This window comes from Plodia interpunctella, chromosome Z (genome assembly GCF_027563975.2).
Source record: "Plodia interpunctella isolate USDA-ARS_2022_Savannah chromosome Z, ilPloInte3.2, whole genome shotgun sequence".
NCBI lineage: Eukaryota > Metazoa > Arthropoda > Insecta > Lepidoptera > Pyralidae > Plodia > Plodia interpunctella.
Window position 1 is genome coordinate 7,366,286 of NC_071324.2, and position 13,835 is coordinate 7,380,120.

Below are 13,835 nucleotides of genomic sequence, written 5' to 3' on the forward strand. Positions count from 1 at the left end.
AAATATTGAGGGATTGGAAACCTGGCAAAATTGTCACGTTATATTGACACTGACAGATGACATACTGAACTGACAGATATTTCTTTATTTTTTATAGACAGACATAGACTTTGATTATGAGTAAATCATGGAATAGGGAGAGTATTCTGCACATTTATTGACATTTACACAAAATCTTTTATGGTCATATAAATTGTGTATAATGAGGTTATAAGTTGACATACGTACGCACACACGCACACACACAAGCACACATACATATACATAAGATACGTTGCAAGTTAAATAAAAACTTAAAAATAATGTCGTCTAATTTGTTTGATACCTACTATGACGCGACGCCACATGGATACCACGGACACACATACAGAAGAGTTTTCTAAAAAACTGCACAAAATTTATTTTAAAGTTTTTATTTTTGAATAGTATATATGTAAAATTAATAATTAATTTTAAAAAGTACATTTAATATTTAGAAAGTACATAATCTTGGACTGATTATTATACGACTGCCTAAAAAAGTTATGTTTTCGGGGTTTATGTCTATATTATGTACTTATGTGAGTTTCTTTATTTCGCCATAATTCATATAGATTCACTTTATCATCATATCAAGGTGTCTCCATAAAGCTGAAAAATGAGCGAATTAACTTAGTGAGACTTATCAAAATGAAGGGGTTTGAAACAATAATATACCTGTAGAGGTTTGGATACACAATGTTTATGTGTGTTAAACTGAACAAGGGACTGCACTCCTGTTAATTTTTGGACGACTGGTTTTTTCTAATTTTTACCCTTCACTACGGCTAGCGGCCGAAGCGAAGTTTGTGGCCTAAGAGATAGCCGATTAATCCTTCTGGCGCGGCAAATATCAATCGGATACAAATGGCCATAATAGATGTACCTATTTCACATTATCCCAAATTTACTACCGGAGTATTTTCGGTAGAGTCAGATTGCAGAGGATCCCAGACCATTATTAAGACCTTCAATAGGTATGGCACATTGTCGATGCGGCATACCATTAATATGGTATGCTGTCAATAAGACGTACTTTCGATATAGTGTCTGTCTATACGCCATTTCAATAGGTGCAAAAAAGATTTGCATTTAAGTATAGGTATATTACAATGGTTGTAAGTAGATTTATTAGTATGTAAGATCCACGAATTCATCTGACAGCCAATTTTTATGGGATGTAGTTTGAACAGTAGAAGTACTTAGAACAAGTATTGGTGGTGTTGAATTTTTCAAACTTTGAATTAATTTGTCTTTGAACCATTGCATGACATTCGAATTAAATGTTATATTCGAATTAATAGTTGTTGTGGAAATTGGTGCTGTTTTCGACGAAAATGTGTATTTTATTGATGGCTTAATAGTTACGTTTGTTTTGGTTGTGTCCCTTTTTGTAGTTGTAGTTGTTCTCAGCGTGGTAGTATATTTTATTGATGGTAAGGTTTTAACTGTGGAAGTCCTTTGTAAAGAAATTATTTTTGACATCATAGTTTTCGTCGGATAACGATTTTGAAAGATACTGCTCGAAACAATTGATGACGCAGTTAATGACCAAGTTTTTGTATCAACATTAGGTATAGTTAAACGTGATGCTGTTGGAATCGTAGTGTTATTATTATTTACTGTAACTTCAGGTTTCACAGCTTTTCTTTTATTCTTCGTTGTTGCAAAAGTTACTTGTTCCTGTAATTGTCGAATCAATGCCTTCAAATTATTTCGTTGAGGTAATATTGTTGAAATCTTCCCCGTTTCAAATGTTCTACCAAAAACATTTATCAAACCTACGTATCGCCGAAAGTGTACGTCTTTACTGCTGCTCCTGATTGTATAAGTTATCCAAGGAACAGCTGGACTTATTGCAGTAAAAATCAGCTGTGATTTACCGCATCTTCTAAAATTTAACGCGCCGTTGATACCAATAACAGTTTTGTTCAGTAACAGTGGTACGCCTTGAAATTCATGACATATTGTTTTGTTTGACACTAGATCATTCTCTGTGCATATGAAATCATTTTTGAATGCTCTATATTTCTCACAATATTGTATCACGCTGACCAACTGGCGGGAGGTTCCATCGTTGAGAATTGGAAAAATAGCCTTTAGGCCCAAAGCTTCAGTAGATTCGATAAAACTTAATTTCAATTTTTTCGCAGGAATCTTCTTTACGTATAATAACCCCACATCGAAAAGAGGCAGCGTAACATTTCCTAATTTCATTTTTTCATATCTTGGATGCACAAATTTTTTCAAGATTTTAAACTTTTTGTTAAATTTTAATGCCAAATGGCACGATTTCGCACATCCAGCTGATGTAAGAACAAAATTCGGCGCAACTAAACTTCCAATACAACAGCCCAAGGTTGCTGGCTTACAACTTTTGCAAATTAAACGCACTAGAGAACGATTTATGTTCAGGTTTAAAAACCCTTGGAGCAATAGCCCTAAATAAAACAAAATTTGTATCTTCATCTGAATATAACCAAACCTACTAGTAATATTATTATGGCCATAAAATTTTTAGCTTCTATAAATATTTTTATCAGCAATTACTTCTGAAATTGAAAGTTTCACGACTGGTGGTTTCTAAAAAAAAATTTAACATAATAATATTATGGTTGCGGTATGTAATATTGGCACAATTCTTCAGGGTGTTATTTCTTGTATTAATTTATACAAGTGAGCGTGTAGTGTTGCTGCAGAGAAGAGGCGTCAGTCGTCATAGGCGGTGGCGCCGGCGGCGCCGTTCATATTGTACATACGCACGGACCATTGTACGGACGGACAGCGCAGCATTCCATGCGATCATCACGAAAGTGCGGTGGTGAAACTGCAGGCAATTCGGTAATCGGCCACGGGACCATCGAGGGCCCACCCCCCCCAGGGCAATACCTACTTTTTATGGTTCACTAAAGTAACAAGGTGGCCTCATAGTTTCTATTCTATATCTAGACGCGCCTTAGACAAAAAATTATTTGTACAGTCAACAGTACATCGAGTTACTCTGCATGACCTCTATAGAGCGGTAATAGCGGCGAGTTTGCAATGAATTTGGGTAGGTTGATGTGCTTATTGACTGTACTCGAAAGATATAATTTAGCATGGGTAATACCTATGTATAATGTATATGGCCACACCGACAAAAAGTACAATAGAAAAAAGTAGATTAGGTATTCCATTATCTTCTACTACTTAACTACCCCCATGGTTATAATTATTTTGAAAATACAAGTTTTCAGGCGTTAATACAAGAGTATATAGACATTACTTGAAACTGTGACCCGAGCGCGGGTGAGCGGTTTTTCTCATCAGTCAAGGCTGCAGATACTCGTAGTTACGCCACTGCTAAAGTGCATTCATGAGCACACTCAATCAACGCGTAATGTAATGTCTGGTATTAAACTATCACGCGCCACTACCCCAAAATAGAGACATTCCATTCAATTTCATTCATATTCATTATGAATGAAATAACATCGCTACCATCGCAATACCGACTAAATTAAATACTCTGAAGAACGATATTCTGGTTCGCGCACAATTGGAACGATAAATCAAGATAACGTCATGGAGTTATGCGAATGGAACTGCTATTAAAATACCAATAATACGCCAACTAGGTAGATACAGCTTATACTAAGGTAGTTTTTGTTTGTAAATGTAAAACGTCAAAAAGAAAACGTAAAAGTAAAATGCCATCAAAAACATGCTGTAAAAAACCCAAGTCTCGCAGCTCAGCTTTTCTACCACAAAAAGTTGTGGAGATCCATGTTACCAAGTCGATTAATTTATTTAGTCCCTACTTAAGGGACCTTCTGTCTTAAGTTATTACGCAAGTTATTATCATATTGTACATTGAATAAAATTACACAAAAATAAAATTAGGCGATAGAGTTACAGCAACAGAGTAAGAATAAAAAAAAACTATCATCATATATCTGTTTGTCTGTTTGTACACGCGAATCTCGGGAACTATTGGACAGATATGAATGAAACTTTTTGTTATATAGCTATTAATCCTGGGCAACATGTAGGGTATAAATTATTTTGAAAACTGGAAGACCAGATGGAGAACAATGAACAAGAAAAACTAAAGGAAATATTGAAATGTTTTAATAAAAGTTATTCAGCCTGATGAGCATTTTCTGTTGAGGTACAAAAATGGAAGATCTATCTATCTATCTATCTATCTAATAGAAGAATATCTTCTGTATGTATAGGTACCTATCGTTACATTTGTCTGTACAATTAAATTTCTGTAATAATTTTTACTCCTTACCAAAAATTTTTCGGCCACGCGAGTCAGCTAGGTTTCTAAAATCTAATAAAACTTAGGTTTCTCTACTAACTTGGTAAAAGATAATCAAGACATTTACTATCGTTTCGTGGACATTACATCCATTCTTACATGTTATAAAACAAAGTATCTGCCGTGTCTATGTTTTCGCAATAAACTCAAAAACGAGTGCATGGATTTTTATGCGGTTTTCACCAATCGATAAGTAGTATGATTTATACTGAAGGTTTAGGAGTGTAATTTATTGTTTTATACTATGTACTTAGTCACAATCTATCTTCTGTCATTTTTTATTGGTCTGGTAGATTTCGAAATTTCGTAATGACTAACAATCACTATCATAGGCATCCCTTTCATTCATTATCTGCTTATAAATAAATAAGCCACTCATCATGAAAAGGGTAAGAAAATTGTAAAAAAAAATATGCTATAAGTAAAATACATAATTCAAGATTATTGTGATAATTCATGGACTGTATGCCGATGGATCGATTTGGACGTATGGTTGTAAAATACATTTATTAAAATTATAAAAATTAACATCATTCATCTTAAAAAAAAGACTTGCAACATGTCTTTTTATGAATTCTTTACCATAAATGCGGAAAAGGGATTTTCCGCTAAACTGTTACCTGTGTGTTCGTCAATCGTGACGTCACGTACGTTAGAGTATCTTTTACTATGGAGTGTTAGGTTTGGACGAATACACAAACGTGTTATTTTATTGTAGTTATATATTTTTAAAAGCATTGTTATTATCAAAGTATTTTTTTCACTAGTGTTTTTAATAATATAAGGGCCTTCGAATAGTAACCAAAAAAAATGTGTCATCTACCTACTTACGCTATAAGGATTTTTTGCAGGAAAGTAGATTATTACTAAAAAACGTCCGCTAGGAAAGGATTACAGGAAATTCAATTTTTAAGGGAGTGAACGCTGGCTAATCTCCGGGAAAAAACTAGTTAAGTATAACTAAGTACTTCAATATATAGGTATAATAAAACAGTGAAGTGTTTCTGTACATTGAAGATAAGTATTTAAATTAAAAAAAAATTAGATCGATAGAGAATCTGTAATAGAATAATAATTTTAAAAAAAAGTCTGTATGTTTGCACACGATATCTCTGGATCTACTGGACGGATTGGAATGAAACTTTTTTTGTTGTATTGTTATAAAGCCTGGCCAACATATACGGTATAATTTATTTTGGAAACTGGAACAGCTCTAGCAGAACCTATAAAGACTAGTTAAACTGTAGAAAATATAGAAAAGTCACCTTAACAAGAATTGTTCGCCCTGATGAGCATTTTCTGATGACGTATAAAAATCGACGATAGATGATGCACTCCAACAGACCAGCTACACTATAACAGATATGTCAAAAGCGCCTTAACAAAAGTAGGTCAGCCTGATGAACATTTTCTGTAGACTTTTAAAAATCGAAGATATGGAACACCTGATGATGAACTCCAGCCGACCAGCTACACTATAACAGATATGGCAAAAGCGCCTTAACAAAAGTTGATCAGCCTAATGAGCATTTTTAACATAGGTATTTATAAAAAAGACTCATTTGACAAACATCTTGAGACTCTCAAAAATCTATTTTATTCCCCATGTCTTTTTTGCCGCGAGCAACAGTTCTTCTATAATATATATGAAAATGACGCCTTAGTAAAAGTTAACCAATCTAATAAGCATTTTCTGTTAAGTAAAGTCTTATCAGAAATTGTTCAACCTGAGGAGCAGTAACGGTTGGCGTATTAAAATAAAAGATTTCGAATATTTCTGAAATGGAAGTTCTGTAATAAATTTAATCCTATATTATACTATTATAACATAAGCTGGGAGTACCTCCACGTGGTGGAGGCGGAAACAGTTTGGGCTAAATTTCGATGACGACGGTAGGTATTCGTGGAAAACTTGCCAGAACTGGCTAAAACTCCCATTTATGTATAGAATATGCTTTCGGGCTTATGTTATTTTGAGTGGTTATTTATTTCCTTTAGTTTATCTTTGTGACACGGCAGCCTACCCGGTAACGCAGGGGAGCAGTCACTTAGATTTTAATAGTAAATAAAATATTTTAAATTGTATAACCAGGCCTATCATCAATACATATAATAAAAGAAAGAAGGCCAAATTTGTATATAATAAAATTGAAGAAAGGCCAATATTTTTTTTTAATTCTTCATGGAATATACTTAGTTACTGATGTAGATGACGAAAATATAGTTTTGGAAATTTTTGTCTGTCTGTCTGTCTGAATGCGCATCACTCGAAATCTACTGGACCGATTTGCTTGAAATTTGGTATTTAGGTATACCTTATATACGGGTTAATATCTTAGATACATTTCATCCCGGTAAATGGTCAGGTCAGATAATTAAAAAACTAATTATTAATAAAAAATGGATTTCTCGGAATCCCGGGTTAACATCCTATAGAGATTTCATCGCGGAAAATGATGACTGAAAATGAAACGTAAACAGAATATACATAAATTGTTTTTATTGATTAAAGTCTGATATAGATATAATGGGTGCAGTATGTATCTATATATCAGTATAAAACTCTTCCGTTACTGAGTGACTGACTGACTGACAGACAACATACACCCGAAACTGCTGGGCCGGCAGCTGAAATTTGGCATGTAGGTGAGTGTAGGTGAGCACTAAGAGAGGATTTTTGGAAATTCTACTCCGAAGGGGGTGAAAGGGGTGAAAAACTGTAAATATAAAAGTTCTACACCGTTGAAGTTAGTGACTTGAAAATTTGGATTTTGGTTGATTACAACGAAGTAATGAATTGATGTGTTTAAAAATTTTCTGAAAATTAACCCTCAACCCCTTTATAAGGTGGGTGAAAGATGTAGTATGGGACTTAATACAATTTTAAAGATAAAAAGCCGAAAATTGGCACACTTATTTTTTGTAGTAAATAACAGTAATAGTAAATACAAAAAATGATTAATTTACGTTTGTGGTTAATAAAAAGCCGGGACGTAAAACGTCATGGAAAATAGGACGGCACGCGTTGCATAAAGCGGGAGTGGGAGTAGGAGCGGGAATGGAAGGAGACACATAGTGGGAAACAGGACGGGGGACATTGTAAAAAAAACCGATAGCACAATATGTAGGAAACGCGGGATTGGACAAGTTTACGGGACGAGACACGCAGCGGGAAACAGAAAATTTAACTAAATTAAACTAAGAGAAAAAATACGAATTTGAATAATATATGTTTATCAGTCTTACAGAGTAAAAAAATACTGAGATTTTGCTATTAAATACACGCGGGCGAAGCCGCGGGCAAAAGCTAGTTAATGATTAAGTGTTTCAGATTTCTCTGTAAGTTAACCCTCAACCCTTTTAAAAGGGGGGTGAAAGATTGTGACTGAAAGATTGTGATGGGACTTAATAAATTTTTTTAGATAAAAAGTTGAAAATTGGATAACATACTCTTCATCATTTTCTCAAAGAATAAGCGAGATATTGCTGTAAAATACACGCGAGCAAAGCCGTGTGCAAAAGCTAGTACATAATAAATTGGTTCTATCTACTTAGGTAGTTGATGAACTGAAAGATTTGATTTGGTCTATCTAAGGTAGGTACGTAGGAAGGAAATGTTAATGAAAATAAAAATAAGTCTATTAACTAGGACAGTTTATATTTATTTAGGGACCTGCTTCTTACTTAAATACACATTGAAGCTTGGCAACGTGGCTACAAAATATTTTCGTTGTTATGTGACTAACTTACTTATCATTTATTCATAAATAATAAATGAAAAAGTTTACACACTTATAATAATAATATCTATGTACGTTGGGTACGTACAAATGATATTATTATTATAAGTGTTAGAAAAATGATTTAGGTATGCCGGCTTAAACCCAACTTAGTTATAATTTATGCACTGAATTTAGGTATGCCATATGTTTCGTGAGGTAAACCTTGACTAGTTGAAATTGTACCGCCGTTGTATTCGGAGCCTGTAACAGATTGGGCCCCACCCGTTGAGGTCAATATTCCACTGACCGTGCTGTACTCATTGCCATTCGATGCCGCGTTAGTAATAGAGCTGAACCCAGAGCCACCAGACTCACCACTCAATACTGCTCCACCAGCATTGGTAAGTCCATAGCTACTCGATGTACTTTGGAAACCAGTGTTAGATAATGCACCACTGAATCCTGTATTTTCAGAATCACCGTTGTAACCAGAGTTGATTGTGCCACCATTGAATTCGGTAACACTAGACGCACTGTTATAACCATCAACAAGCGTAGATGCCAATGTTCCGTCTGAAATTCCGGAGGTGCTAATACCTAAAGGTTTTGATTCATAACTGGATTGCGTATTCAAAGCACTAAAGCCAGAATCAGCTGAATTTTGTGCAGCCGAGGTCCCTCCACTAGCACTGTTGATTTGAGAACCTGCTGCACCAAAAGTTCCAGAGAGGACAGGGGATGGTGGTGCCACTCCCGTTGCAATATTTGTAAAACTAATAGACTGATCTTTATTGTAATCTTTAACAATATTATCGATAACAGCTTTAGATCCTTCTTTGTTATTGTATTTGATAAAGTAAACTTCAGGTTTTATTGGTGGCCTTTGTTCTACTTTGGGTACTACTACATTTTGAGTATCTTCCGGTTTGTTGACAAGGACGTAAACAATAGTTTTCTCTTCATTTTGTTGTGGTACTGGAACGATCTGTGGTGATCCAGCAAATTGTGTCGGCGCTTTAATAAAAATAATTTTATAATGTTTTTGTGGTGGTGGCAACACAATAGGTGTTCGCGGCTTTGGCGGTTCTTCATCTTCAGGGGCAGCATGAACATAAAAATGCTTAAATACTTGTGCCTGTTGAGATTGTACCTGATAGCTGGCTTTGTTTATTTCATTCAGATTTGCAACATTTGCACCCTGATAAGCAGCAGACTCTTTATATACATTACCGGTGTTGTAGACACCTTGAAATCTATTTTGGAATTCAGAGTTGCTACCAACAACGTCACCTTTTATGATGGCTGGTTTGAATCCCTGGTTTACACCATGATAAACAGTATTAGCAGTATTCTGGAAGCCGGCATTCAGTCCTGGGTAACCGTTGTTGTTGTAGTTGTACCCGTTGGCATTGTTATAACCGATATTATATTGACTGGAACTAGCGCTTTCTTGATATGATGGTCGTCTATAAGGTCCAAAATTTGTTTGAGGTTTGTAGTAATTATAACCAAGGCCAACATCTGCTGTTGCCAAGCCGACCGTCGATACAAGTACCTGAAAAACAGTAGATTGTGATTTATCTCATGTTAACTTGAAAGTGAGCAGGTACTTATGTGTAGATAGCTATCTCAGAGGTGCTGTGCAGTAACAAAGCCGTAGCGGCACCGGCGGCGGGCAAGAGCGTTGACCGTCAATACCACGAAATGTTGTAACGCCTGACGCGTTCCAGTAAAATTAGATCAATCGCTGTTAGTTATATGTGCATAACAAATGTCGCAATAACTAAAGGGATTTCATTAAGCAAATTGAGTAAATACAACTATTTACTATTTATTTATAAAATCTTCATAAAATAAATAAATATATAATAAGCCGGTTGCATGCCGTAGCTTCACTTCACAGCACAGACTATTTTCTTCACTCCCATTTCGGAAATCTGGATAGCTTATATACCTATATTTCGTGCAATATCTTACCATTCAATAAGTGTTCGGTAAAGTGGTTCGTGAAAGATGTAAATTCGAAGTTAACTCGAAGGTTTTAGTAAACTTAAAAACAAAAAAAATATCGATCCATTTGTGGGATTTTGCGTTCACTCGAACTTTTTGACGGCGATTTTTCGTAAATGCAGAAACAGTGCTCGTTTTTGCACGACTTAAAGAAAAGGAGACAACTGATGAAGTGAACTTCTACTGTTTTGAATTGACCATAAACAAATTCAAATTCATTTTTGCACTTGCTTGCATAAAATAAAATAAACTATTATTTTATTCCCATGCAATGAATAAATTGGACAATACTCGACTAGACAGAGGTATACAAAACATACGAACATTACAGCGTAACTACTTAGTGCCCAGTTCTAGTAATACTTGTAATCTTTGTAAATTACTTTACCAGTTTCTTACCCAGATCTGACATGAATAAAAAATATTGAATTAATCAATACTTAGTTGAAGTAAATCAAAGTCCTTTAAATGGATCTTGATCGAACTGAATCCTATCTTATCACTGAAATAATAAGTAATGAAAAGTATTGTGTTGTGATGCAATAGGTGTAAGAATAGAAAGTAAGGGCAAGGCCGACGCCCACACTGGTACGCCGGCAGACTTGTCCATTTCGGAAGACTGGCGCTTGCGTAAGTCTTTGCTGTGACTGTACGGGTTATTCTCTAAGGCCCCAAGCCTGACCAACTATGTGTGTGGTCAGATGGTTGAACCAAAAAGATATTTTAAGACAATCATACAGTAAATGACACTTATTCATTGGTCCGTTTTGACATGGAAAATACTTTCACATCTTAAATATTACTGAGGATGTACCTATTACCGCACTTACCGAGGAAAAAACATAACCCTTATTTTTATCTGTTTAGGAAAATGTGGTAAATGGAGTTTATGATAAATAAGTACAAAACAAATGACCTAAAATCGTTCAAACATTCAACATTACTTATGGTCACAGAGATAAGAACTTTTTTTATATATGTGCTTGTGTGTGTATAATGTTGAGTGGACCTCATAGAGAATAACCCACCAGCACTGTGTCAGCGGTATGAGTGCGATGAACTTGAACTGACTGCACTTCCGTACACAATTATGTTGAAATTTTACTAGTTGCCATAATATAAAGATTCGGATCATTATACCGATTTGGACATTGATGCAACATGCGTTTGGAGTAGGTATGCTCTGTACCGACGTCAAGAAAGTAATTACATCGAAATAATAAAGCAGATGTAAGTCGAAGCCCACCGGATGAGGGAGAAACAGGGAAAACACTCAGACGAAATATAAAGAAAATGCAATGTCTAGATGCAGGGAGGTGTACTAAACACTAACCCCTAAATCTAGGTACGAGTACGAATAAGACCAATATAAAAGATTACGTTCATGGCGAATTGTAGATGTATTACTGGAGTAAGTACAGGGATTACTGGAGGTCAAATAAAAATTATATATTTAAAAAAATCTAACTTTTTTTAAATTGTGTGGTGTGGTAACTTCACCGGTGTAATTAAATAGATAATGCAATGCAATTTTTTTTAATGTGTATCTGTGTAATGTCTACCTTATGGATCTTCAATAATATTTATTAACAGACAAAAAAGGATTAAAGAACTAAAATTATACTTGTTTGAGTCCCTAGATGTACTTATCTAAGGTATACGCAGTAGCTCATCTGATATAGGTACCTACCTATACGGCAAGTCTTTACTTATCCATAAATAGGTATAATGTGGTCGGAGTGGACCTGTGAATTCGACAGATAAATTAATTATGCGAATAAATCATAAATATAATATTTATCTTTATAGTCTTTACCAAATTTTTAATGTCTCATTATTATGTAAAAAACTTGTGACGATGGCCAACAACAATCCACAATAGGTCAGCGAGCCATACCCACCAAGTGTCAAGGCTATTCATTCATCAGTAGCGAAATCATACTAAAATAATATATTTTTAATACTATTTCTACCAATAAAGGATTAGGTACACAAAATACAAAACTAAATTAAAAATAAATATATTTACCCCGATTCTGGAGTGGTAGCAATTAAATTCTCTATGAAAAAAAAAAAAAGATTTTAGTTTCGCATTAGCTTAGTTAAATAAGAAGCTTTTTTGCTGATACATTTTAATTTTTAAATTAAACCATTTGATATTTTTATGTTAAGGTTCACAATAAAAAAAATCTTCAAATGTTGTGTAAAAAATTATCATGGCAATAATTTTTTGTTTGTCAACAAATATTTAGGCAAAGTAATTTACTTTATATTATTTATTAGTCACGATTTAATTGTTTTACCCCCCGACGATTATTGTGTTGTTATATATAAGTATGACGAGTTCGACTCATAACTTTATGAATATTTATTTAGTTAAAGTGGACGCAGCTTAATGTAGTTTTCAAACTATGCATCCGCATTATATTTTCGTAGGTTCAAGTTTATATTAATTAACATACGACAGTATTACTGTCATTCGCAAACCAAACATTAACAGTTTAATAATGATTAAGTATAATTAAGTATCATTCATTAAAGATGACTAAGTATAATTAAGTATTACTTAATTATTTTTGGTAGTCAACATTGAAGGGACATTAAAGAAAGTTTATAAATTAGGAGAGTACCTAGAATCTAAAATATTTTTCTGGATCAAAAATAGTAGGCATAGCATAGGTACTATAACAGTGGTTTATGGTCTTAGGAAAGACATATTTTGGTGTCATTTCATGTCTATTGCAATATTATGTTGAGCTACGTTTCTACGTAATGTTCAGTCTGCTAAAATAATTTTGGTAAATAGGTAAAAAACTATACAATAAAGTGGTAAAGATAGCTTGTTTGATAGAGTGGATGTAGGTGTATCTGTTTTACTAATATTAATTAGTAATTAATTAAATTATGGAAAAATTGTAGAAATTTATTTTAAGAAGTTCGCTGAGCTGAGTTGAAAACTATTCCTAAATAATTTCGTGGTTTAAATCGTAACAAAAATCCACTCAAAATTTGTCAAAGAAAGCTGAGAAAAAAAATGACAGGCGCTGACCAGATAGTAAAATTTGAGGAAAAAAAATGGAGTGTACATACCAGGAGCCTGTACATAATGGAGAGGTGTCTCCGTTTCCCCAGCAACCACAGAAACAAGCGATGCGGCAAGTGTCGCGCGGAACAGGTCTGTGGCCTTTTATACCGAATTGAGATGAGACGCGCTTTCTGGTTGATCCGCCCAGCTTCCACACAGAGCTAGACCAACAAGTTATAACTCGGAGCCATGAAGCTTCGGGGTTGAATGATGTTACCGCGGCTGTTTGAGGGAAACATGAGTAATATCTTATATATTGGTTGACTAGCAAATGTGAATTTTTAAATAGTTCTTGTGGAAGTCTGAAAGTCTTTTTTCCTGTAAGTATACATTCTAGTAGATGAGCGGTTGACAATTTTTCTTTTCGACCGTTGGGTACAATTTTACTAATTCATTATTTTACTCCAATAAAGCTAGGAATAAATAAGTTAATCATATATATATAACAAATTTGACAAAGTCACATACTAAACATGACATCAATCGATAGGGACAATCCGTTAATTAGTTTTTGAATAAAATTACATACGAAGAAAACCTACCAACGCGATGACAGGCCGGTCATAAAATCAAAGCCAAGTCTTCAAAATTTAAAGGTTTATTTTTGCGCACACACAGCACAATCATACTGACAACAGCCTCTTCACACACGAGGTAGACGACAGTCATGATGAATCTATAAGGGTTCCCTTTA

General features: G+C 34.4%; 1 protein-coding gene across 1 annotated transcript; it reads right to left on the reverse strand.

Moving 5' to 3' along the window:
• Window positions 1-7,965: 7,965 nt before the first annotated feature.
• Window positions 7,966-13,294, reverse strand: LOC128683170 (uncharacterized). The gene is made up of 2 exons (XM_053768479.1): window positions 13,147-13,294; window positions 7,966-9,601 (listed from the first exon to the last, which is right to left on the reverse strand). Exons 1-2 carry the CDS (start codon window positions 13,159-13,161, stop codon window positions 8,225-8,227), a joined length of 1,392 nt encoding a protein of 463 aa, XP_053624454.1. The 5' UTR covers window positions 13,162-13,294; the 3' UTR covers window positions 7,966-8,224.
• Window positions 13,295-13,835: the final 541 nt, after the last annotated feature.